The following is a 27,301-nucleotide window of genomic DNA, read 5'->3' as shown; positions in this document are numbered from 1 at the left end:
TCATATATTAATTATCATCACTCATGTACTTATAGTTACAAATGATCATTCATATTCATTATACTTTTAAGAAAGTTTCTCCAAGTCTCAAGCATAACTACATTCCTCAAAGTTTTGGACCTAACATTCCCAGGCCCACCATGAGGCACTTAAAACAATTGGAAACTAAAATCTGTCTGTTGGTTGTATGAGGGAATGCGCAGACCAAAGGACAGTTGGGGCATGAATGTGTGGATGGTCATGAAATTTGGCCATATAACAAGTGTTTAGCCCACTCGGTCATCTTCAGCCCATGCATTATGCTTTTCTAGGGTGATGGGTAAACATCCTCCCCATGAAAAGACAAATGTAGTAGAAAGAAAGTGAGCCTGAAACACGTGGCCTGGTACCAGACATAAGGTCTGAACCAAAATCAGCAAGAGTGAGGTTATGAGCAAGAGTCAGGCTCTGCTCTAAAGCCAATACCAGCATACGCGTTCACTGTCCGGTACATGAACTTGGTAAGAATATGGCTGGCGTTGCTAAAACACAGACACTCCTAAGAAGTATTAGGCACTAGGTATTCATATAAACACAGTCCAGAAGAATAGTACCAGAATACCCCAATACAAAGTTGTGGTATAAACACACTCCCTGAAAATGGTACAGGGACACACTGACCCTCCCAAAGAGAAGGTCAGGATGGCAGGATGACGGATGGGGATGTTTTGATTGAACCAACAGGTACAAAGTGTAAGATGGTCATTAACCACGTCAGAAAGGTACTAGGTAACTTGTTTGTATCTGTATAAAAGAGGGGTCACAGAAGGAGTGTCTTTGTCCAGCTGAGGGCACAGTGGAAAGTCCCACCACTGATTGAGCTGAGTCTGTTGTCACAGGCATCTATGTATTAGTGGCCCTGTAGAGTCTGCCAGGAGCTAGTTTCATGCCTTATTGGCAATAAACCTGGCCGAGCGCCTTCGCCACTGAACCGAGTCTGTGCACTTTTGGGGCAGTTTGACTGAGGTCTGCCGTGCCGGCTATCTGGCCAGAGCCAGAAAAGCACACAGCAAGAACACACGCATGCAGCCAACTGACAACACTACATTCAGCGTTGTTGCTTCCTAACTGATTCAGGAGCCTAAACAGCTGACGTGGGCTGGGAGGCAGGCTCCCAATCGCAGTGTAGACATACTGTTGGTTCCTCTCCCTGGCTCTGAGATGGGATGGCAACAGGTCTTAAGGAGGGGAAAGCAGCCCCTGTCCTCATGCATAGTTCTCCATGCCCAGAGCTGCCCCTGCCCTCTGATCTGGCTACATCGAGAGCAGGAGGGGCTGGCCCAGAGATGATCTTCGGGGCGTATTGCAGAACCACTTCCATTTCCCAATGGAGCAGATCCCAGGGCCCGTCGCCACCCCGGAAAGCTGGGAAAAGACAAGTCGTCGTGTTCCATTTCCCCTCCCACCTGCTGATCCCGTGCTCTTCAGCCCACTTTAGTCCAAGTCACATGTCTGTAGTGGCCACCCCCAATTCATGACTTTTTTCTCTCTAACAAAAATACATCCACTATTCTTTAAAAAAAACAAAACACCCCAAGTCCCTGTTTTGTCCAGCTTCCGTGAAGGTGAGGGAGAACGCCTCACTTTACAAGTGAACTACATTGAGTTATTTAATCGGCTGCCGTGACTGATAAACCCTCCCCCATAGAATCTCCCAGGGGCGTCAGAGACGGGGAACAGGTGGAAGGCCCAGGGAACTCCCGGAGTACGCACTGTGTTCCGGCTTGAGGCATGTGCCATTACATAGCAGAGAATGGAGATGGTGCTGCAGCGCTGTTGCTTTCAGAAGGTGAGCAGGGAACTGGGGTCTTTGATGGACTCTCCACCCAAGTTCAGCCTGAGGAGACGCCAGGGGATGGGGCATGGATGGAGCCCCCCTGTTGGAGATGCAGCTATGACGATGATAGAGGATGTGCATAGTGGGGTGGACAAAGACCAGACAAGCACTGATTGACAGGTTGAAGGACCAGAACCAGATTCCAGAGCCTCACCACAATGGATCCTGGGTGAAGAGCGAGAAGAACCAGAGCTGGACTCCTGAGTGCCATGGAATGGACTCTAGGCACAGTCGCTCCAGGAGGAGGGACAATTTATTGCCTTCATTTCCCTTCAAGCTCTTCAATGAGGAACTTGTGCTTGGCCTTCAGCACCTGGTAGAGCCGGTCCTTGCAGACCCGGTTCCAGCTCGGCATGAGCTCGTACAGCTACCGCATCTTCTCCATGTTGCTTCTCTCGGCTCGGATGCTCTGGTACTGCTCATTATCCAGCACAGTGCCACACAGCATGTCCAGGACCCCATCCACCACACAGACCCGTTGAATCAGCTCTGCTCGGTGCCGGTCCACAAAATGTTCCCCTGCAGAGGAGACACCAGAAGGCAGTGAATTAATACAGCGTCTCAGGCTGTTTGCTTCCTTGGAGTGCCTAAGCTCTGACCAGGATGCATGGGAACCCCTCCTCCATCTCTCCCCTGCCCTTCCCTGCTTCTTCTCCCCCGGAGGTTTGCCTGTTGTAATCCAGAGATGTTGCACCTTGAGCCCCATATCTCACCTTCAGCACTGACTGGGCTTCCTGTCTGTGGTCCAGGCCTGGGGATAGCCACATCTGATTGGAAGCCTGTAGGAGGAGACCAGAAGAAACCATTTAAAAAGCCACTGATGCCTTTTGGGCTTGTAGGGAAACCCCAAATGAGGGGACCCACCAGCTCTCTGCAGTCACTACAGAGGCTTCCCTCTCTGTAGTTTCAACATTCTACCACTTGAGGGAGCTGTTTCTGTAGGAAATGGGCTACCAGGGGCTGCAGCAACCCAGAGAGAGGCCTTTATTTCCCACGCATCCTTCACTATGCTACGTTGTTCAGGCAAAGTGGCAGGTCTTAATAAGCCTTAACTCAAGCCCTCAGCGTCCTGACTCAGGTTCTCTGAGGTCAGTGGGAAGTTTGTCCTCTCAAGGGCAGAGCACAGGAAACTGGATCTGACCAGATCAAAACCCATGTTATTTTTAACTTAATAAAAAATGTAATTGCCACTGATGAATCTTACCTGTTTGTAACCCCGTGATGATAGGCTCCAGGGCAGGAAAGGTGAAGAACAGGTTTCTCAGACAGTCCAGGAAGAGCTGATGGGCCTGGTCCCCCTTGGCCAGCACCGTATCAATTAATGTGGCGACCCTGATCTCCGGATCCTCCAGCCGGTTCAGGGCGAGGTACTCTCCCTGTGTGAGGAGGAGGTGGGCATCGGCAGCGCTGACCACGGCCTCTGCATCGCTCTGGAGGATTGTTGTTAACTCGCTTCTCAGCCGCTGGATCACTTCCCAGGAGCCCCCGCTTGACACCTTTGCTGGCCAGTCACCGTGCCTGGAATGGAATGGAAATACATCTGTACAAGAAGACAACTGGATGTGTGGTAGTTCCCTGCAGACCTGCTGGTATCTAGAGATTTAATCACATAACGAGTAATTAGCCATGAAGTGAGGTCAGGAATTTACCAAGATTCACTAAGGGACTGGCCTTTTAGATAGAAAACAAGAATATTCAGAGAGACAAGATGAGTGAGGTAATATCTTTAATTGGACCAACTTCTGTTGGTGAAAAAGACAAGCTTTCGAGCCATAGAGAGCTCTTCAGGTCTTGTGAAGCTGAAGGCTTGTCTCTTTCACCAACAGAAGTTGGTCCAATCAAAGATATTACCTCATCCATCTTGTCTCTCTCATATCCTGTGACCAATAGGGCTACAACACCACTGCAATCAAGAATCATAACTGAGGACAATTTTGGAAGGGACACCAAACCCCGTGCGTCAGGACTCAAGCTGATCTCTCATTATTACAGACCAGGATGAGATGGAAGGTTGTGGGTAGATTACTCCACATCTATTACTACAGGTTCTTATGCTTTCCTCTGAAGCATCTGACACCAGCACGCTCAGAGACAGGACACTGGACTATCTCAGGTCTGACCCATTCTGGCAATTCCTGTGTGGTGGAAAAAATTCACTGTTTTTTTAAATCCAATTTTAATATTTAACTTTTCCAGCTTTCCAAAATAAATTTTACTTTTAGATTCTCTGCTCATTCAGGGTTTCTATCCATCAACAAATTGATAAATATTCATTAATAGATTCTAAGGCCAGCAAGAATTGTAATCAAGACAATCTAATCTGACCTCTGAATAAAACAGGCTGTAGAACGTCCTTGGATTAATTCTTATTTGAACTAGAGTGTTTTGACCCTCTTATTCTCTATCTATCTAAGGTACTTATCTGGCACCATCTCCATAGTATCTGAGTGCCTTATAATCTTCAATGTATTTATCCCCACACACCCCTGTGGCACAGGGCAGGACTATTTATCCCCATTGAACAGATAGGGAACTGAGGCACACAGAGGCTAAGTGATTGGCCCAAGGTCATGCAGAAAGTCTGTGGCAGAGCAGGGAATTGAGCCTGGCTCTGTCCTTGCCATCCATGCCCTGTGGCTGGACGCTGATACAGGACAAATGCAAACAGGAAGGGAAGTGCAACATTTTCTAACAGGAAAGGGAATTCACTATTGCACCCTTATCTAGATGATCAGCTGCTCTTTGAGGCAGGAAACTGTCCCAGGTTTGTACAATCCTGAGTGCACTGGGCTCCTGGTCCATGACCAGATGATCAGGAACATTTTGACAAAATGTTTTTTTAATTGAAAGGTGCTGATGTGACAGATATGGCAATTTCCTGCACTGTCTCTGGGAGCGTTTACTGCTCTAAGTTTATGTGGCATTGTGGACCAGAGAACGTATGTAATTCCATGGGAGAGGCTAACCACAGCCCTGCCAGGAACTAAGAACAGTGTGTGTGTTGTGGGGAGGGGGGAAGATTAGGCAAATTTACTCAGGTTGAAACACCCCCAGTGAGGCACCACCACCCGGAGAGGCTGGCATAGACTAGTTCGGACTGGTCTATGCAGAGACTAACAGACAAAGAAAGGACTGTTGGATAAATAGCCTGAATTCAAACTGACTCAGGGCCTTCTTCCTGATCCAGCAAACAGACAGGACCGTCAATCCAAGGGGGCCCCAATCCTTCCTGGGAGAGGTTGGAAGGATTTTGGCCTACTGAGGCCTCATAAGACTTATGGGTAACTTCTGGGAAACTTGTAGCCTGCATAGAGGAACTTGGATTGATTTTAATATGTCGGTGCAGTAATGCTTTCACCTTAAGAATAAATGTGCTTGCTTATAAAGGGCTATGTAGTAACTTATAATTGCTGGCAATTACATTGTTCATAGCCTCTAAGGAGAAAGCAAAGCACAGAAGCTAGCCTGTTTAGGCAGCCAGGCTTGCTGGGAATATCACAGAGTGGGCAGGGAACTGTGCAGCCTGGAAAAATCCTGCTCAGGGGGGAGACAGACACGGGTCTTTGCCCAAGGAGGTGAAGGCTGGGGAGCCGGGAGCCTAGGGCAGGTGCCCTTAAGGGACCATGTGGTGGTGGAGGGGGCGGGGGATATGGATGCAGTTGCCCTGAACTGTGACAGCCACATCTTTCAAACTGAAACTTTTTGTGGTAACATTTTTGAATGACTTAGTGACTCAAAAAAAAATGTCAATGAAAAGTTTTGAAATTGTTGAAACATTTTGTGTCAACATTTTTTAAAAGAAAAAAATTCTGGTTTTCTGGTTCGACATGACATTTCAGTTTGAAACTAAAGCTAACTAGCTAGCTAGATAAATAGAGTCACAATTGAAACAAAGCATTCTGGTTGACCTCAACCAATAATATTTTTTTTCAGATTTCCGGTTCTTGAAAATTTTCAAGATTTGACTTTTCATCCCAATTTGGAATGGGGAAATTTGCAGCTATCTTGAAATTTTTTACAAGATGGGAAAACCATTTCCCACCCAGCTCTACTCCAAAAAAATACATAACAGGTTTGCCCAGCACCACATGCTATGAGAGGTGGGCCATGGCTAAGCTCCTAGGTACAACCATAACACCTGTTACAATTGGTGCCACTCCCCATGGGCTGTGGTGGATTCTCCAGCACCTGGAATCTTTACACCTATCTCTGGAGTCTCTTACAAGCTCTAGCTCAAACACTGGAGTTATAGGGCTGGATGCAGGAATCACCGGTTGAGATCTGGTTGGAGGTCAGACTAGATCAGAATGGTTCCTTCTGGCCTATAAATGTAAAAATGCAGAAAGAGAGTGTTTGTAAGGGAGCCATCACATAGGCCCTTTGCCAGGGATAATAACTTCATCTCAGGAGCAGCAGCAATGTGGTTTCATAGATAAGGCCAGAAGGGACCATTCTGATCATCTAGTTTGACCTCCTGGGTAGCCCAGTTTTGGGTGTCAATTTTAGCCTCATCTCAGCTGCTTATCGCTCACTTGTTAGTCACTGTCCTGAGTGTAGCACTGCTGCTTGGCTCTCCCTCTGCTTCCTTGTCCACAGGCCATACCGGTGAGTTCCAGGCAGCTGAGGGTGACATTCTGTGCTCTCTCTGGCTGCATAGTCCAGTAAACCCTTGTTTCAGTTCAGGGAGCAGTTTCCGAAGCCCTGGAAAACATAGGGTTAAACTTAACATTACTAGTTAGGAGATCTGTGGTTTAAATCAGGTTTCTAAGCTCCTCCTCTACTAGGCTCTGGGAGGGGAGTGGGGTCTAGTGGTTTAGAGTGGGCGGGGCTGGGAGTCAGGATTCCTGGGTTCTACCCCTGGCTCTGGGAGGGAAATGGGGTCTGGTGGGTTAGAATAGGGGGGATTCCCAGGATCTCTTCCTGCTTTTGCCACTGATTCACCCATGGGTCTTTCCCAGAACTGACCCTTGAACTTTTCAGAGGATGAACCCGAAAGCATCACGTCCTCTAGGAGAGAAACAAAGAGAAGGTCAGTCATCCTGTTCATCACAATCATTTCCCATTTAGATTAGACACTTTACATCACAGCGAGCCCTTTCAGGTCTGAATGGACACATATGATGGTGCAGAGAGCCCCAGTGATTGGAGTACCAAGAGGCATTACAGCTGGAATACCCCACCCATTGAAAGAATACTCCGTTATTTATCATTTGTGTCTCCATAGCACCTAAAGGCCGAGTCAGGGTTCAAGACCCCATTGTGCTTCACGTTGTATAAACACAGACCAAAACGACGGTCCTCACCTGGTCTTACCAAGACCTTCCAGACAACTTCCCCATAGCGTTTCATCAGTACAATGAGTTTGAGTCCCTCCTTCATGTCCTTGGTGTAGATTTCCATGAATGGCTGCCGGTCCTCTGGACTCATGTAGCGAAAGTCCACTTCCTGGTGTGGAGACAAGACATTGCTGTAGGGGAGACCCCACCTGAGCTCGCAATGCAGGGATGCACTCGTCCTAAATAACGCATTGGGGTCTTTGCCTAATTCATTAGCTGGCAGCAGCTAAATAATAATGTATGGGTGTCTCTGCGATAGAGTGGTTTCCATGTGGATGAGAAATTGGTGACATGGAGCAATTTCTTGGCATCATTTGTTTATTTGCAGTATGTACATATCCTGTTTCCTTGGACAGAAGCCCAAGCAGGCAGTGACCTTTTGCAGATTGCCTTAACAAGGCCCCTCTGCCCTGCCCCAAACCCCCGCGCTTTGCCTTCTGGGCATGTCTGTGCTGCAGAGTGAACTGAGGTGACTGGCACCTGGGTCCGAACACAGGGTTAACCTAGCCTGGATGTGAGCTGCCACACTGCAGTGCCCTGCCCAGCTCCGACTCCTGGCTTCTGACTCTGGCTCTGACCTTGGTCGCTGATTTTCTGCTCTGACCACTCAGCCTGACTCCTGCCCCAGGCACTGGGCTTGGCCATCTCTGGCACCAAGTCACTGTGTCCTCTCTGGTGCTCACCCGTGTGTGGTGCTTAGACAGCTGGGGGTGTATCCCATGCACAGGTGCTGGCTTCCTCCTTTCCCCGGGTTGCTTACCCCTGATCGGCCCCAGGCCCTGCCTCCACTCCATCTCTTCCCTCACATCGCCACCCCCGCCCTGCCTCTTCCCACCTCCGCTCTGCCCCAGCCTCCTTTTGGAAGTGTGGATGCTAGATCTGGACACAGTATCCAGGAATGGTCTCACTGACACCATATACTGAAGCAATATCACCTCCCAACGCCCACTGGATACGCCCTGCTCAGATCTCCAAGGAGCACGTTTGCCTTGTTGGCTACAGCATGGCACTGGGAGCTCACGTTCAACTGGTGAGCCCTACGGGTAGGTCTAAATGGCAGTCAGAGGGTGTGATCACCCCTACCCACGCTAGCTTTAATCCGACTAGCTTGGGCTCCGGAGCAGTGAAGCCGCAGCACACGGATAAGCCCTGCAAGTAACTGCCCAGGGTTCTGGGCAGGTTTGTACAGCCTGTGCTGAGCCTCGTGCTGCTGCATCGTCACTGCTCTGGCCCCTGAGCGGGCTAGATTAAAGCTAGCTTGGGTATGTCTGCACAAGCTGCAATCACGCCCCATGACTGCCGTGCAGATATATCCAGAGGCCTTTTCAGTGTGGTTCAGCCATGGCTGCATTAGAGGCAGCTGCTCTCCTCTGAGCTGTTGTCCTGAAAAGGGTGACCATGTGGGATGCAGCAGGCAGAGCTCTGCAGGAACCAGAATTTCCATGTAGTGGGAAATGCTGCCATTTTGAAATGTGCTGAATCAGCAAGAAATGCTGAAATTCAGATATTCCCAGGCAATGAAATGTTTAGAAACATTTCATTTCAGGTCAGCTGAAAAGCTTCATTTTGGTTTTGACTTTTTAAATGATAATTGAATGTAATATAGTTTAATATTACATCATTTGATTTCATTTAATTTACTATAATTAGTGAGTGGTGAAAGCAAAGTCCAGGAGGACTATATTTTGATAAGTGAACATATGAAAAAGGTGAAAGACTTAGAGCTGATCTACACTAGGGGGAGTGTTGATCTAAGATACACAACTTCAGCTACGTGAATAGCATAGCTGAAGTCTAAGTATCTTAGATCGATTTACCTCTCTTCCTCACGGTGCGGGATCGATGTCCGCGGCTCCCCCATCTAGATGAGACGCGATATATCGATCCCCGATAAATCGATCGCTACCCGCCAATAGGGCGGGTAGTCTGGACGTACCCATAAAGATTATACTGAGTACATATGTGGCAAAATAACCTGAGGCATTAAGAACTAAAATCCAACTGAACCCTGAGAAAACAGGAGAGAAGGTGAAATTGAAGGAGAAGTGAAGTTGGTGGTTATGGGGGGGGTGAGGGGGAAGGAAGAGTTCTGCCAAAAAGTAAATTAAGTTTTCATGCTTTGCCAGTGACAATAAAGAAGAATGGAGGAAGTTTGATAAATTACTCCTGGGGGAATTCTGCACCACTGTGTGCATGCAGAATTCATGTCCCGCACAGATTTCATTGCTTCTCTGCAAAAAATAATGACTTTTTGGCAAGGAAGCAAAGGGAAGCCACAAGACCGGTGATGTGCCCCCTCTCTAGCAGTCTGGACATGTCATTTCAGGTGCCCAGAGCAGCTGGCAGGGGTGGGACGGGGCTGAGGATGCCCCAACCTGTAGTTCCTACCCTGTGCTGGGCTCAACTGCTAGCTTCTTCTTCCCCTGGAAGGAATGGCTGGGGTTCGGGCTGGGTCAGATGCATACCCAGAAACCTCCCCCAGCTACAGGAAGCTACACACACACACACCTGCTTCCTGCCCCCATCACTCCTCAGCCACAGGGGGGAAGGGCCATATGGGGTGATGCTCCCCTATCCATCCAACCCCATGCATCTGGACCCCTCATACTCAGACCACCATGCCAAGCCTCCCCCTCACCCCCGCACACCCAGAACCTCCCCCACCGAAACCCCTGCATCTGGACCCCTCATAGTCAAACTCCCACCCCACTGAGCCTCACCCCCTGCACCCAGAGCTCCCTGCACTCAGAGCCCCCCACCAAGTCCCAAACCCCCTGCATCCAGACCCACACCAAGACCGCCCTCCACTGAGCCCGCCGCACTCCAAGCCCCATTCCAACAACCCCCCTGTGCACCTGGACCACCCCAAAAAGCCTCTTGCACCCAGATCCCCACCCCACTGAGCCCCAACCAGCCGCATCTGGACCCCCAACCCACCAAGCCCCAGTCGCCCCGCATCTGGAGCCCCCCACTGAGCCCCAACCACCTTCACCTGGACCCCATGCAGAGTCGCATTCCTCCTGCACCCTCCCCACAAGCCTCCTGTGCATCCAGATCTCCCACTGAGCCTCCTGCATCCAAACTGCCTCACACAGAACCCTCTCACCCCACACTAAGCCCCTCCACACTTGAATCCTGCTGGCCTGAGTCTGCTTGCCCCACACCTGGATAGAAGCTAGGGCTGAGCGTCCGTGACTGTTCCTCTCACTTGCTATCTTGGTGCACCTGGTGTAGAGTGGCAGGGCCCCGTGTTTTTTCTGGGGCAGGCCCAGCCCTTGTACTGTGTCAGGGTCGGGTGCAGCCTCACCACTTAATCCATATACTGGGGTGGGGGGGGCGAGGGGACTCCATGGTGATCTCTCACCTCTGTGCAGTCAGTGGCCTGTGCTCCCCACTGCCATGCTAGAGACTCCACATTTATTTATTGACAAATGAAATATGCAGAATTTTAAAATATTATGTGCAGATTTTTTTTTTGGCGCAGAGTTTTTCAATTTTTGGCGCAGAATTCCCTCAAAACTAACAAATGTTTCATTAAGGTGGCAGAGGTAACAAGGCAGAACAAGCGGTTAAATGGGGTGCTTTTGGAGACCAAGCCGGTGGTGGAAATCTGATGTACAAGAGAAGTTAAAAAGAATGAATTGTTCCAAGAGTTTGAGGAAGCAGCTTGTGATAACGAAACCATCAAAACTGCAAACACAAAAAAAGGAGGCTAAAAGGGCAGTTGCTAAATCAAAAATGAACACTGAAGAGGAATATTACAGAAAACTGGAGGAAGATGATGGCAGGAAATTGGTTTGGGGGTTGGTAAAAAAAGAGGAACAATGTAACACAAGATGTGAAGAAATCTTTCTGCGTGAAGGATGGGATCTGTGAGGTGATGACCCCTAAAGAGATACTAGAGCTATTTCCAATGACCGTTAACTGGGAAGAGGTTGCTGGGAGGGCAAGCACTGCCAGCAGCTATGGGCAAGCCTCAGAGGGTATCAATCTCTGTAGAGGAGGTAGAAGCAGCACTGGATAAGGTGGACAATGGTAAAGCTGCTGGTGAAGAGGAGAAACTGTTGATATGATCAAGGCAACTGGAGGTACTGGAGTAAAATGGCTTCATAGATTACTCTGTGGTTACTGGGAACAAGCCAGGATACCAGATGACTGGAGAATGGGATTGATTGTGCCTCTGCGTAATGATCCAAGGGTGTGGGTCTAGAACCCAAGGGCTGCACAGATTCCCTGCTGCTGCCATGTTGAAACCAGCTCTTGTCTGCCTCCTACAATGAGAATCCAACCCTCTTCCTGACTCCTGCTCCCATCCTGCCTCACTCCTACCCTTGCTCCTAGCTACCACCTAGCTCCTTCTCCACAGAATCATAGAATATCAGAGTTGGAAGAGACCTCAGGAGGTATCTAGTCCAACCCCCTTCCTAAAGCAGGACCAATCCCCAACTAAATCATCCCAGCCAGGGCTTTGTCAAGCCTGACCTTACAAACCTCTAAGGAAGGCAGTTCCAACACCTCCCTAGGTAACCCATCCCAGTGCTTCACCACCCTCCTAGTGAAATAGTGTTTCCTAATATCCCCAGCCTAGACCTCCCCCACTGCAACTTGAGACTATTGCTTCTTGTTCCATGCCTGACCCTTGCCTCTCCTTTGGTTCCTGCCCTTACACCTCGCTCCTGGCCATGACCTACTATTCCTGGCTCTGATCCCCAGCTCTGACTTCTGACTCCAACCCTAGATTGACCCTTGGCTCTGACCCTGTCATAAACAGATAGCTAAGGGTTAATGTTTCTTTTACCTGTAAAGGGTTAACAAAGGGAACCAAACACCTGACCAGAGAACCAATCAGGAAACCGGATTTTTCAAAGTGAGGGAGGGAACTTCTGGGTGTGTTTGGCTTTGTGCGCTCTGTTTTGTTTTCTCTCGGCTATGAGAGAAGACCTTTTTTTTTTTTCCTATCTCCAAGCTTCTTTCTACCCTTCTGTTCCCAAGTTGTGAGTACAAAAGGAAAAGCAATAGGTATATTGTATTTGTATTACATGTGTGTAACTTTCTGGAATGTTTCAAATGGGATATTCTTTTGAATCAGACTGTTTATTCATTTTTCTTATAAGCATAAGCCTGTAATTGTCATCTTGATGCAGAGTTTATATCTGATGTCTTTCTTTCTTTTTATATAAAGTTTTCTTTTTAAGACTGTTGAGTTTCTCCTCTGGGTAGGTTTTAAGGAACAAGGGAGGGGATTCTCTTTGTGTTAGATCTACGGGGTGTAGCTCGGCAGCACCAGGGAGTTGGTGGGAGGGAAAGAGAGATAGGATCATCTCTTGTTCTGTATTTGGGGTTTGTCTCTTTGTGAAATAAGAACATTGCTTCTTGGTATTGTATGTTAAAGAGGTTGCATCAGTCACTCTAAGTCAGCCCAGAGAGGAAAGTCTGGGTGGGAGAGGGAGGGGAAGGGAAGTGGAGTATTCCCTTGCAGTGACCAGAAGCTTCTTGGTCTTGTGGGGTCCCCCCAGGGAAAGGGTTGGGGAGACCCGGGAGAGTTGATCAGGTACTCCGAATCCTGATTGGTGGCAGCGAGATCAGATCCAAGCTGGTAATAAGCTTGGGGGAGGTTCATGCTAAGCACCCAAATTTTAGACGCTAAGGTCCAGATTTGGGACAAGAGGCTTACGACAGACCCCCACTTCTGTTCCCTCATCTGGATGCTGCATGCGCCCACTAGACCTGACTCCCACTCTGACCAGTGGGCTGGACTGCCTACATCCCAATTCCCAACACTTCGGAAGGGTAAGCGTGATGCAAATAATCCAACATCTACTAGAGCATCACCCTGCTAAGCCAACCTCTCAAAGTCCTTGTGAGAGATCTGGAGGCAAGGCTGAGGTGGAAGGTGGAGGAAAATATAGAAGAGGAGCTGCGTGGCTTTAGAAGGGGAAGGAGACGCAATATTTGCAATGGGACAGAAGTCTGAAAGAATGGTAACTAGAGGTCATAATTGCGACGTAAAATATATTGGTCTTGAAAAGCATGACATGGTTCCACAGGAGATGATGTTTGGAGTATTGAGCTGGATGGGAGAGGGACCACAAAAAGCAGAGTTGCTAAAGGAGCTGTAGTAAGGGTCAGGAGTTAAGGTGGTAACTCTAGTATCAGAGGGGTAGCCGTGTTAGTCTGGATCTGTCAAAGCAGCAGAGAATCCTGTGGCACCTTATAAACTAACAGACGTTTTGGAGCATGAGCTTTTGTGGGTGAATACCCACTTCGTCAGATGCATGCTTTCACCCACGAAAGCTCATGCTCCAAAACGTCTGTTAGTCTATAAGGTGCCACAGGATTCTCTGCTGCGGTGGTAACTCTGAGAGTTTTCATGTGAGACTGAGACAAGGCAGGACGCTGAGTCCACTTCTCTTCATTCTAGTTGTGGAATTAATCAGTAGGAGAACCAAGCTTGTGCAGACACAGAGAAAACAAATGTATGCTGACAACCTGGCCCTTCTGGCTGAACTTGGAATTGGTAAATATGATATCAGGGTGGGCATCTCTGTTTGAAGACCCTAGTTTGAAGTTAAACACAAAGAAAACTGAAATTACACAGGGAAGGTTGAAACAAGAGCTGTTAATCGACATTTCAGGAGAGAAGCTGAATCAGAAGAGTTTGTGTAGGTGGAAAGGACACTTAGTGCCATCAGAGAGAGATCTCAAGATTTGAAAAGAAGAACCCAGTGTGCACGGGCAGCAGTGAAAAAAGTGGCAGGAACCCTGTGGGACCAGCAGAGATGTAACAAACACAGAGGAAAAGTGTATTCTGCGTGTTTGTCCCTAACTGCTCTATGGTTTGGAAATGGTGGGACTTATGGAGATGGAGAAAAAGAAGATAGAGGTAGTAGTAAATAATACACCAAGGACAATGGGAGACAAGTGGAAGGTAGATGGAGTGCGCATGGAGGAAATAAGAAGGAAGATGAATTTGGGACTCTCAGCGATAGGCTGCAGAGTACACGTTTCAGGTAGGTTGGACATGTGATAAGAATGGGAGAAGAACAACTAGCAAAGAAAGCATGTTAGGAAGAGGACAGCAAGAAAGGACAAGGGAGGCTGAGGATAGGCTGGAAAGACTCTGTCTACAGACGTCCGAAGAGAAAAGGAGTGGAAGCCATGACCTGCAAGCCCATGCCATGCAAGGAGTGCCGAAGAATTTCCCTGTGTAAACGGGAAAAGGAATCAGGAAAGGAAGTGTTAATTTACTATAATAATATAATATAAATTGCCAAATGAAAAACATTTCAAAATGAAAAATCAAAATCAAATGTTCTGATGTTCTAGAAAAGAATCATTGCAATGACATGTCATTGATAAGGACACATCCCAATTTTGTCCAGTCAGCATCCACCGATGGAAAACTGCTCCACCAGAACATTTTCAACCAGCTGTAGTAAGGAGGGATTGGGGTGAGATCTAACAACATGCTCTTGTTAAGTCTATTAATTCTGCAGCCAGTGGGTTTCACCCTTCAGACTTATAGCTAAATGTCACTCACCTCGGGGTTTACCTCCAAGTCCAGCGAACTGGACACAGTGTAACAAGAGCCAAAGTAGAGGGGCTTCGTCTGAGGGGGCTTGAGCACCTGTATGGACTGGTGCTTTTTCTCCTCTTCTTCCACTGCCTATAAGAGTTCAAACACAGGTGTTTCCTGGAGATACTAGCCAACAGAAAAAATATGGGGAACAGCCCAATTCTTTCCTCCATCCTCCCACTGGACTGGGAAGTCCTGTATCGCCTCACACAGCAGAAAGGTGCTTGTCACCAAGCTAGGGAAGATGGTATCCAGATGCCAGCATTCAAGATCTCTGCATATGCTGGGCAAGGATTGTGGTTCTTAAGAGCAGGATTTTATGAACACAAGGGGATCTATCAGAACCCATGAGGCAACCAAGTCATGGACCCTCCTCCACCCTCAAAGCTGGAAGACTTGAAATTAGACGAAGGTTTCTAACCATGAGAGCAGTGAAGTTCTGGAATAGCCTTCCAAGGGGAGTAGTGGGGGCAAAAGACATATCTGGCTTTAAGACTAAGCTTGATAAGTTTATGGAAGGGATGGTATGATAGGATAGTTTAATTTTGGCAATTGATCTTTGATTATCAGCAGATAAGTCTGCACAATGGTCTGTGAAGGGATGTTGGATGGGATGGGATCTGAGTTACTGCAGAGAATTCTTTCCTGGGTGCTGGCTGGTGAGTCTTGCCCACATGCTCAGGGTTTAGCTGATCGCCATATTTGGGGTCAGGAAGGAATTTTCCTCCAGGGCAGATTGGCAGGGGCCCTGGAGGTTTTTCGCCTTCCTCTGCAGTGTGGGGCATGGGTCACTTATTGGTGGATTCTCTGCAGCTTGAGGTCTTCAAACCACAATTTGAAGACTTCAATAACTCGGACATAGGTTAGGGGTTTGTTATAGAAGTGAATGGGTAGGGTTCTGTGGCCTCCTTTGTGCAGGAGGTCAGACTAGATGATCATATTGGTCCCTTCTGACCTATGAGTCTATGAGTGAAATAGAATCTCGTGATGGAATTGCAACGGGTCCTGGAAATGGCTGCAAAGACCATCTAGCAACATAGGACTTGGGTACTGTTCACCCTCGAAGATCAGAGGGATCCTGGAGGACTGAATACGGGAAGGGATTTTCCTGAGCTCCTAAGGGATTTAAGAGGCTACCTCCCGTTGACTTCATATGGGAGTGAGATGCCTAACAGAGAAGGCTAAAATGTTGAGGGTTCTGTTTGCAAAAAGTTTAGGTATTTTGGAATTTGGTTTTGTTCCAAATCAGATCAAATCAGCTCAAAACCAAATTCACTGAAAAGCTTTGTGAGGAAACAAACCCCCGAAATGTTCCCAAAATGTGTGCAATTGAACCTGAATGGAAACCTGCTGGTGTTTGGATGAAAGAGTCAAGGAATCTGTGATAGATGCAGTGAAACATTGCACTCTACTGAGCTGTGTTGGAAAATTTCCAACCAGTTCTAGTGCCTAATTCTCTTATGCCGTTCGGAAAATCCCAGGTGCGGTTTAAAGTCAATGAGATGTGTGCTTCTAAGTCACTTGGGCACTTTGAAATCCCCACCCACAATTTTCAGGCTCACAGGGTCTCAGGAATTCGGGGCCTGCTGCAGATCCAGTCTGCAGGCAACTTAATGAGCCCAGCTGGCCTGAGCAGGCTGCTGGATTGGCTGCGCCGCCTGATGGCTGGGAAGAGTCAGCAGACCGGCACTTAAGCCCAGCAGCCACAGCAGTTCAGTGGCTGCTCAAAGCATTTCCTGAAGGCTGCAATAGCTCTGGGCCTGCTTGTTCCCAGCCGTGCTCTGGCAGTGCCTCCAGCTTTACCCTATTCCAGGTAACTCAGTCCTAATCCGCAGCTGCGATTTCTGAATTCAGCTCTGGGCCAGGCTCTGGCATTCAGCCTCTGACTCCAGTTTGGACCTGGGCTCTGACTCCTGGTTCCTGACTCCAGCTTTGACCCCGGGTGCCCAAGTCCTGGCTATCACTAACCACTAGGCATGACTCCTGCTCTAACCACTAGGCATGACCACTCACAACCTGGTCACTGAGACAGTGAACAGATAACAGGCCGGAAAAACATGCTCAGGAAGGTGGACTCCCTCTGGGTTTGACTCAGCTGAGAGCTCCAGATGTCTGTTTAGTTGTCTCACAAGAGCAGCCTGCCCTGCTGGGAGTTCTCACTCCCTATGGGCCCTGCTGTGGCTGGCAGCTCTGGCTCACCCCTGCTGTGTGGTCCGTTCCCAGTTACCTGTATGAGCGAGCGGTCGTTGGGGATCAGGTAGAGGTGGAGGGTGATGGCTGCAGCCTTGACTACCCGGTAGATCAGCACCACTGAGTGGATGGGTATGAACGGAAACATGGCATAGATGGGTTTCCAGAGCACCCCGATGAAGGAGAAACTGGGGTTCTCCAGCACGGCATGGAACGGCCTCACCTGTGTTGGCTCCTCCAGAGTCATCCTCCCGTCAACGAAGTGAGCGATTCGCATCTGGGGCAGAACAGCATCTCTGCATGTCACGAGAGGAGAAGGAAAAGGAGGCTCCAATTTGCTTCACCGCTTCCTCACACTCACAGAGGGCAGAGCAGAGTGTGACACTCAGGACTCCTGGGTTCCACTCTCAGCTCGGGTGGGAGTGTGGGGTCTAGTGGGTTAGAGCAGGGGGGACTGGGAGCCAGGACTCCTGGGTTCCACTCCCAGCTCAGGTGGGAGAGTGGAATCTAGTGGGTTAGAGCAGGTGGGGCTGGGAGTCAGGACTCCTGGGTTCCATCCCTATCTCTGGGAGGGTAATAACTGAAGGTATCTAGATACACAGACAGAGAGATCAGGGTCCTGTGTCTGCACTGAGCTCTGTCTCCAGCCCTTTCATGTCTGTGTCTGCCATGGGGATCGCAGCTGTCAGTCAAAGCTTAGACCCCACTTACTGCTCTTGTTCGCTGTACCTGCGAGGCACAGGAAATGCGGGAGGTGAACGGCTGCCACAGCCCCGGCCGGTTCCACCCAGATGTTGAACAAAGGGCCGGCCACCATCCATTGCAGCTTCTCAGCTGCGCTCAGATGCTGATCCCAGGAGCCGTATCCGTACTGGACGGTCACGGCTGCCCTCACCTCAAACCCCAGTTCGGTTTCAGAGCAGCGGAAGGAGCCTGGCCCTGGGAGGTGAACCCTGCATGGCGCAGGGAGAAAGGGAGAGGAGGAATAATCAGTGAGAGATGGAACTAGCTAACCTCCTGCTCCCACTGACACCAGCTGGAGTCAGGTGTTAATCCTCATTGTCTGTGTGGGCATCATGGCATAAAGGCTCAGATCAGAACTGAGTCCCCATTGTGCCGGTTGTCGCACAGACCCCAGTCGAGATCAGAGGCCCCCTTGTGCCAGGCACTGCCCAGACCCTGGCTGAGATCAGGGCACTCTTGTACCAGATGTTGCCTGGACCCCTGCCGAGATCAGGGCCCTCTTGTGCCAGGCACTCCACAGACCCTGACTGAGATCCATACACCATTGTGCCGGGCGCTGCCCAGACGCCAGCCGAAATCAGGGCACCCTTGTATCTGCCACTTCACAGACCCCGACCAAGATCAGGGCCCCCTTGTGCCAGACGTTTCACAGACCCCGACTGAGATCAGGGCCCCCTTGTGCCGGGCACTGCACAGACCCTGGCTCAGATCAGGGCCCCCTTGTGCCAGACGCTTTACAGACCCCGGCCGAGATCAGGGCCCCCTTGTGCCAGGCACTGCACAGACCCCGACTGAGATCCATACACCATTGTGCCGGGTGCTGCCCGGACGCCAGCCGAGATCAGGGTACCCTTGTACCGGGCACTTCACAGACCGCGACCGAGATCAGGGCCCCTTGCGCCGGGCACTGCACAGACCCCGGCTCAGATCAGGACCCCCTTGTGCCAGACGCTTCACAGACCCCGGCTGAGATCAGGGCCCCTTTGTGCCGGGCGCCACACAAACACATCACAAGGGCCAGTCCTTGCCCCAGAGAATGAATAGTTCTCCTCATTTCACAGATGGGGCCCGAGGCCCAGGGTGGATTAAATCAGTGGTTCTCAACCTGGGGCTCCCCAGGGGGCTGGAAACAGGTTTCAGGAGCTCTGCCAAAATAAACCAAAGAGCAGGGCTGGCATCAGACTTGCCAAGGACTGGGGCTGAAGCTGAAGTGTGAGCCCTGCTGTCCGGGGCTGAAGCCAAAGCCCAAGCAACTTAGCTTTGCGGGGCCCTCTGTGGTGTGGGACCCCGGGCAATTGCCCTGCTGGCTACCTGCTAACTCTGGCCCTGGCTTTCAATCCACTGGATATGCAGAAAAACAGCTGCTGTGGCCCAAGTGGGCCACGGAGTTTTTAAAGCACGTTGTGGGGCCTCCGAACGAAAAACATTGAGAACCCCTGGATGAAATGATTGGCCCGAGGGGTCAGGGAGTCAGTGACAGAGGCAAGAATTAAATTCCAGTCTCCTAAGTCCCCGTCTAGTGTCTTACCAAGATGGCTCCAGGCTCTTACCTGTAGGATCTGGGCTTCCCCTCAGACTCTAGCACAAGCTCTGGCGTCACTTCTGGCAGGTCCTAAGACACAGGAGCAGGCGTTAAGGAGGCTCCACTGGGGGCAGAGCTCTTAGAGGAGGGAACCTAGACAGCTGTGGGCACGTGTTCAGGTGGGGGCTGTTTCCCTGGCCTGAGACTCTGGCGGAGTGGACTCCAGCTGTACAGTCAGTCATTGCCCTGGGAGGGAGGGAGTTCCCCAGTTAACAGAGACACACACAGGAGCTTGGGGAAGAGTTTTGCAAACCATTGCTACTGTTCAGTTGGCTGAAGAAGGTACTTAATTTCAGCTGGGATTAGAACCCAGGAGTCCTGACTCCCAGCTCCCACCCTCATCCCCTACACCAGGGGTAGGCAACCTATGGCACATGTGCTGAAGGCAGCACGTGAGCTGATTTTCAGCGGCACTCACACTGCCCGGGTCCTGACCACTGGTCCGGGGGGCTCTGCATTTTAATTTAATTTTAAATGAAACTTCTTAAACATTTTAAAAACCTTATTTACTTTACATACAATAGTTTAGTTATATATTATAGACTTATACAAAGAGACATTTTAACATTTTTAGAAGGTATTACTGGCGTTTTTAGAAGGTTGGACATTAGGAAAAAGTTCCTAACTGTCAGGGTAGTTAAACACTGGAATTAATTGCCTAGGGAGGTTGTGGAATCTCCATCTCTGGAGATTTTAAGACTAGGTTAGATAAATGTCTATCAGGGATGGTCTAGACAGTATTTGGTCCTGCCACGAGGGCAGGGGACTGGACTTGATGACCTCTTGAGGTCCCTTCCAGTCCCAGAGTCTATGAAATCTATGAAATCTCTGAAAACTTTAAATTAGAGTGAATAAATGAAGACTCAGCACACCACTTCTGAAAGGTTGATGACCCCTACCCTACACCCTGCTCCCCTGCCAAAGCCAGAGATAAAACCCAGCACTCCTAATGTCAAGGCCTTGCCCAGCTCTAAACACTAACCCCCAATTCCTGCCCATAGCCAGAGCTAGAACCCTGGAGTCCTGACTCCCAGCCCCCTCCCTGCTCTAACCAAGAGACCCCACTCCCCTCCCAGAGCTGTGACTAGAACCCAGGAGTCCTCACTCCCCTTTTAACCCACTAGATCCTGGAATAGGAAGGTGAGGGAAGAGGTGGGAGTTACCCATGCGGCAATATGGAGAAGGACTGAGCAGTGAGATGAGAATTATTAAAGTGCTTTGAAATCAGTAAATGAAGGAGCAAGCCCGTGTGGATTTCCTCTCTCCCACAAACACCTTAGTATCGGATCAGTTTCTGATCCCACTGACTGGTCTTGTTTCCCCTCTCCAGACTGCACTGCACCAACCCAGCCAGGTAACTTCTTCTGAACAACCAGCTGGAGGCGCTAGAATACCCCAGCAGGAAGTGTGAGGTCCCCATCCCTACCTCCTCTGTCACACACCATGTGCATTTCTCCTGCTTCCCCGAGGGGTCCGTGGTGAGGTCCTCCCTGCTGGGTCCATCTCCTGCTGCAGAGAGGAAACGCCATTCCAGCTCAGCACATCCCCAGGCCCAGCTCAGTGAGATCCTCGTCCGGGCTGCCGTGGGGCTGCTCTGCAAGCTGACGCCATAGGAAAGGAGCAGCCTGAGCAGCTATGGTACAGCTTGACCCACAGCGCCTCCATGGGGCAGGGTTTCCAGTTTATACAATGGGACAGGCTGAGACTGGAGGGGACAGGCTGGGACTACAGGCGACAGGCCTGCAGTGCTCCTGCCCTAGTCCCTACAGCGCCCCTTGCTGGGAGAGGCCAGACTTGGAGACAGCATAGCCAGAGCGCTCCCCAGCCAGAACACCCCGTTAGCCAGCGATCCTGCCTGGTCCCTACAGCACCCCCTGCTGGCAGAAGCATAGCCGGTGTGCCCCACAGCCAGTGCTCCTGCCTGGTCCCTACAGCACCCCCTGCTGGCAGAAGCATAGCCGGTGTGCCCCACAGCCAGTGCTCCTGCCTGGTCCCTACAGCACCCCCTGCTGGCAGAAGCATAGCCGGTGTGCCCCACAGCCAGTGCTCCTGCCTGGTCCCTACAGCGCCCCCTGCTGGCAGAGGCCAGGGCTGGATTGGCCAAGAGCTATCCTCAGCCAGTGCTCCTGCCCTACTCACTACTGCACCCCCTGCTGGCAGAGACAACAGTTATAAACACAGTCAGCCACTCAGGGCCTGATCCAAAGCCAATCAAAGTCAATGGCACAAATCCCCCATTAATCTGATTTCTAGCCAATTCACGGTCTCTGTGGCTGGGATTTTCCTGTGCTGCACAGGAAAGCCCCAGCAAACAACCCTCTGCCTGGCAACAGAAAGACTGCATGAAATATAAAAAGGGGAAGCATAGTTTGCAGACAGAAGTGAATCTGGGTGCAGAGTATGGGGAAATGTCCACTTTCAGAAGAGAAGCAATAGTGAAATCTGCATTGCACGGGTCAGAAAAGCCAAGTGCAGGGAAAGGGGTTAAAGCAAAACAGGATGGGATTGCCACCAGCCTCCCAGCTGCAAACAGCTCGTGCCTCCATCACTCCCAGTTAACGAAGGGGAAAGGGCCTTTCTGGAGCTGGGATGTGGGGGCAGATCTCCCTTACCGATCCCAGTGGCCTCAGCCAGTCGCTCAGCCAGGGGTCCCTGGCTCACGGCTCTCAGCATTTCCTGGGTCATCCACACAGCATGGCCTTCTCCGTAGGTGCTGACCAGATCCTCAATCACCTCCATGACCTCTGCTCTCTCCTGCCCTTCCCAGGGGTTAACCGTAGGGCCTCCCTGTGGATGGGTCTCGGTCGCACTCTCCCAGATCCTCCTGAGATCCTCCTCGCCCAAGCTGCCCACCGTTCGTGCCTGCATCTCTCTCACTCTGCAGAGGGCCAGTCTCTGCTCCCTGCATCGCTCCTCATAAGTCTCCAGAGCCTCGGCCAGTCCCCCTGCCAGCTCCCCCCGTCTGATGGCCCTGAGCACTTCCCCAGCCGTCTCCAAGCCACAGCGCACCCCATAGTGGTTGATCAGCTCCGCGGCGACCTCTGCAGGCTTCGCTCTCCCCAGCCGGCCCCAGGGGATGGGGTTGTAACCCCCTTTCTGCCCCATGTCGGCCAGCTTGACCTTGAACCTCCCAAGCTCGTCCTCCCCCAGCTCATTCAAGGTGCAGATCAGGCGACCTCTGGCTCTGGAGGCGGCTGATCGTTGCTCCCGGCGCTGCTCCTCGTAAGTGTCCAGCAGTGCAGCCAATTCCTCTGCCAGATCACCCTGGTTCACAGCTCTCAGCCCCTCCACTGTCACCTTCAGCCCAGCATCCACCGTCAGCCATAGAGAGGGGTGGAAGGGCTTTGCTCCGCTCAGCAGCCCCCAGCCCTCCAGCCCCCTCTTCAGCCAGACCTGACTGATCTTGGCCCTTAACTCCTTCAGCTCCCGGGCCCCCAACTCCTTCAGGGCTTCCAGCAGGTGCTGCCTGCCTGTCTTCTCCATTGGATCTGGGACAGCACAGAGACAAGAGAAGGAAGATGCACCTGCATCAGCAGCTGAGGCACTGATTCTCAGAAAGCAAGGGAAGAAGATACAAGACCAACCCCCCTCGACAAGGTCCCTTAGCCCCGCCCCCTCTTTGCTGTATGTTCTAATCCCACCCTCTTCACCATGGTATCCAGTCATTCAAGAAGCAATGTGACCCACAGCTGTCACATGTGAACCACCCTCTCTCTTATTCAGGCAGCAAATTTGGGAAGGTGGTTTTACCTCTGTGTGTGGTACTGGAGACCAATGCTGGGGTGCTGGGTCCAGTTCTGGAGGTCCCATTTCCAAAAGGATGTTGGAATATCAGAGAAGGTGCAAAGACAGGCCACAAAAATGGCTGGAGAAAGTGCCTGTGAGTGGGAGACCTAAAGAGCTTGATCTGTTTAGGGGATCAGAACGAAGACTGAGCAGTGACTTGGGGCTTGCCTACACTTACATTTTACAGCGCTCCAACTTGCTGGCTGAGGGGTGTGAAAAATCACCCCCCCCCTCCTCAAGTGCAGCAAGTTTGAGCGCTGCAAAGTGCCAGTGTGGACAGGCTCCCAGTGCTCAGAGCAATTCCTCTTGTGGAGGTGGATTACCAGGAGCCCTGGGAGACCTCTCTCCCAGCGCTCACTCGTGACCATACCCGCACATCAAAGTGCTGCCGTGGGAGGGGAAGGGTCACGAGGTTATTGTAGGGAGGTTGCAGTATTGACATATTTACTTCTGCGCTGCCTTCAGAGCTGGGTGGCCAGAGAGCGGTGACGGCTGGCCAGGCCCCCAGCTCTGAAGGCAGCAGCACAGAAGTAAGGATGGCAATACATACCATGCCACACTCACTTCTGCACTTTTGCTGGCAGCAGCTCTGCCTTCAGAGCTGGGATCTCAGCCAGTAGCTGCCGCTCTCCAGCCGCCCAGCTCTGAAGGCAGCGCTGCTGCCAGCAGCAGCACAGAAGTAAGGGTGGCAATACCATGATCCCCACTACAATAACCTTGCAAACCTCCCCCCCACCACAACCTCCCGTACAGTTACAACACCATGAAATCTCAGATTTAAATAGCTGAAATAATGAATTTTACTATTTTTTTAAATCCTATGACCATGAAATTGACCAAAGTGGACTGTGAATTTGGTAGGGCCCTAGTGATGTGAAATTGTCTGTGAAGACTTCAGGAGTTTGTTCACTATGCACTAGGGCTGGACAGCAGTGGGGTGTGTGCTAGCAATTCATTCCAAGGGCAGTGAGCTCCACCATCTGGGGCCTGAAAAGGCCCCGCCCCCTGCACAGTTTTCACTCTTGCAGTAGCTAAATCCCAGAGCTGGGGGTCATCTTCTCGGTATCCCAGAACCAGCCCACTTAGCACCTGGGAATTTCCAGGTGTCTCAGTTTCCCCACCCGTACACTGGAGACAATAATCCTTTGTCTATTGCTGTTCAGGGTAAGAATTTTTCCTTCTTATGTGACTGTGCAGCCTCCAGTGTAAATCTGGAGTGGTCCCACAGATGCCAACGGAGTCAGAGCTGGAGTCTGACCTCAGTGACCCCAGTATAAATCCAGAATAACCCCACTGATGTTAATGGAGTCACAGCAAGTTTCGGAGCTCATTGAGCCCAGCGTAATTGAATCCTGTCCTAAATCTGCTTTCCCTTTAGGATCACAGGATTGGTTCCTCGTGCTGGTTTAAGCCTGCCACTGGCAGGCAGCGTGGACAGAGGAGAGCCCTGACTTCTGGCCAGACTGCAGCAGGCGAGTGCAAAGCGGGCTGCGATCTTCCTCCTCAGCTGGTGGCAGGAGGAGGGGTTGGTGGGAGCAGAGCGGAGCCCTCAGGCTGAGCTGCGGGGAGCAGAGAGCGGAACAGGCCGGAGGAGAGGGGCATGTGGCAACAGGGTTGGTTAAAGTGGAGCAATCGCTTCCAGCACTGCCTGGTGCAGCTTCCTGATTCTTTCTCTGCTTGGCTCCGCTGCCTTCCAAGGGGACAGCAGACGGCATGGAGGGTACAGGGAGACACCACCTGCTGCAGACCCTGGCAGGGCTGGGGAAGGACGAGCTCCAGAGATGGAAAGAGAAGCTAAGCAAAATAGCACTGAAGGAGGGATACCAGCGCATCCCCCAGGCCCTGCTGGAGAGAGCTGATCCAGAGGCCCTGGCCGAGCTGCTGATCAGCTTCTACGGGGAGGAGTATGGGTTGCAGCTGGCTTTACTAGCACAGGCTTCATGCAGTGCAGAACAAGTGACAACGGATGTCTCAAGTGTAGCTGGTGAGTTACCAGGCAGGAAGAGACCTGACCCAGTGGGTCCCCAGTGCCTCTTGCAGCAGATTAAGCCCATTACTTCTTGTCCTGTCTTTGGTGGACACAGACAACAATTGATCCCTGTCCTCCTTATAAAAGCCCATAACATCTTTGAAGACTGTAATCAGGCCCCCCTTATTCTTCTTTTCTCATGCCCCATTTTTTAAATTTTCTTTGTAGGTCAAGTTTTCTAAACCTTTCATCATTTTTGTTGCTCTCCCATGTACTCTCTCCAATTTGTCCTAACCTTTCCTAAGGTGGGCACCCAGAACTGGACACCGTGCTCCAGCTGAGACCTCATCAGTGCTCGGTAGAGCAGGACAGTTACCTTCCATGTCTTACGCACAGCACTCCTGTTAATACACCCCAAAATATTAGCCTTTTTCATAGCTGCATCACATTGTTGACTCGTATTCAATTTGTGACCCACTATAACAGCCAGATCCTTTCCAGCAGTACTACACCCAAGCCAGTTCTCCCCCATTTTGTAGTTGTGCATTTGACTTTTCCCTGCAAAGTGCACTTCTTTGCACTTGTCTTCATTGAATTTCATCTTATTGCTTTCAGACCAATTTGTTAAGGCCCTTCTGAATTCTAGTCCCATGCTCCAAAATGCTTGCAAGTGCAACTTTTCCCAGCTTGAGGTCATCTCCAAATTTTCTAAGTATCCTCTCCACTCCATCATCCAAGACATTAATGAAAATAGTGAACAGGACGCAGGACAGACCCCTGCTGGACCCCTCTACATACATTCTACCAGTTTGACAGCGAACCATTCATAACTATTCTTTGAGTACAGTCTTTCAACCAGTTGTGCATTCACTTTATAGTAGTTTCATCTAGCCCTAGTTCGCTTATGAGAATGTTATGTGGACCTTATCAAAGGATATACTAAAAACAAGATATATCATGGCTGTCTGCTTCCCCCACAGCTGTTTAGGTCAGTAATATTGTTAAAGAAAGAAGCTCGGTTGGTTTGTCATGGTTTGTTCTTGACAAATCCCTGCTGGCTAGTCCTTATAACCCTGTTCTCCTCTAGGTGCTTATAAAACAATTGTTTAATAATTTGCTCCAGTCTCTTTCTAGGTATGAGAGTTCTAAATAGGAGATATACCAATCTCCTAGAACTGAAAGGGACCTTGAAAGGTTATTGACTCCAGCCCCCTGCCTTCACTAGCAGGACCAATTTTTGCCCCAGATCCCTCAGTGGCCCCCTCAAGGATTGAACTCACAACCCTGGGTTTAGCAAGCCAATACTCAAACCACTGAGCTTCCCTTTGCTCCTCTTTTTAAAAGCAGGTATTGCATTTGGCCTTTTCCGGTCCTCTGGAACCTTACCTGTCCTCCAGGGTATCTCAAAGATAATTACTGATGGTCCCAAGATTGCTTCAGCTGGTTTCTGAAGTACCCTAGGGTGAATTTCATCAGGCCTTGTTGACTTGAAAACCCCTAACTTATCTAGCTATTCTTTAAGTGCTTCCTTCCCTATTTGGGCTTGTGGTCATTTCCCCTTGCTGTTAATATTAATTGTGTTAAGTATCTGGTCACCATTAACCTCTTAGTGAAAACTGAAGCAAAACAGACATTAAACACCTCACCCTTTTTTATGCCATCCACTATGAGTTCTCCTTCCCCACGGATTGGAGGACCTACACTTTCCTTTGTCTGTCTTAAGAACCTCGTCTTTCTGCCTTTTACGTCCCTTGCCTGGTGAAACTCATTTTGTGCCTTAGCTTTTCTGATTGTTTCCCTACCTCCTTGTGCTCCTCTGTAGCAATTCGTCCATCTGTCTCCTTTCTGTGGGATTCCTCTTTGATTTTCAGGTCATTCAAGTCCTCCTGCTGAAGCCATAATGGTCTGTTGTTGTTCTTCCTCTCTCTTCTTTTCATCGTGATAGTTATACCTTTAATACGGTCTCCTTAAGAAGCTGACAGCTCTCCTGAACTCCTTTTTCCCTTAGCTTTTCTTCCTAGGGCACCTCACCTACCAGTTCTCTGAGTTTGTTGGTCGGCTTTTTTGAAGTCCATTGTCCTCATAGATTCATACACTCTAGGACTGGAAGGGACCTTGAGAGATCATCGAGTCCAGTCCCCTGCCCTCATGGCAGGACCAAATACTGTCTAGACCATCCCTGATAGACATTTATCTAACCTACTCTTAAATATCTCCAGAGATGGACATTCCACAACCTCCC

At 50.1% G+C, this 27,301-nt stretch overlaps 2 protein-coding genes across 2 annotated transcripts in view; one reads left to right on the top strand and one right to left on the bottom strand.

Moving 5' to 3' along the window:
- LOC116815086 (uncharacterized) overlaps positions 1-27,301 on the top strand; it is a 669,588-nt gene that overhangs the window by 523,396 nt on the left and 118,891 nt on the right. The window lies entirely within an intron of this gene.
- LOC116827465 (uncharacterized) lies at positions 1,794-22,821 on the bottom strand. Its single transcript, XM_032785026.2, has 12 exons — positions 21,917-22,821; positions 20,731-20,813; positions 19,273-19,334; positions 17,686-17,931; positions 17,016-17,274; positions 14,753-14,878; positions 7,180-7,321; positions 6,842-6,883; positions 6,409-6,577; positions 3,081-3,394; positions 2,590-2,655; positions 1,794-2,395 (listed from the first exon to the last, which is right to left on the bottom strand). The coding sequence occupies exons 1-12, from the start codon at positions 22,785-22,787 to the stop codon at positions 2,244-2,246; spliced, it is 2,532 nt and encodes an 843-aa protein (XP_032640917.2). The 5' UTR covers positions 22,788-22,821; the 3' UTR covers positions 1,794-2,243.

Source organism: Chelonoidis abingdonii, chromosome 4 (assembly GCF_003597395.2).
Source record: "Chelonoidis abingdonii isolate Lonesome George chromosome 4, CheloAbing_2.0, whole genome shotgun sequence".
In the NCBI taxonomy this organism is placed as follows: Eukaryota; Metazoa; Chordata; order Testudines; family Testudinidae; genus Chelonoidis; species Chelonoidis abingdonii.
Note: the sequence above shows the minus strand (reverse complement) of the source record. Positions and strands in the feature narration are given on the sequence as shown.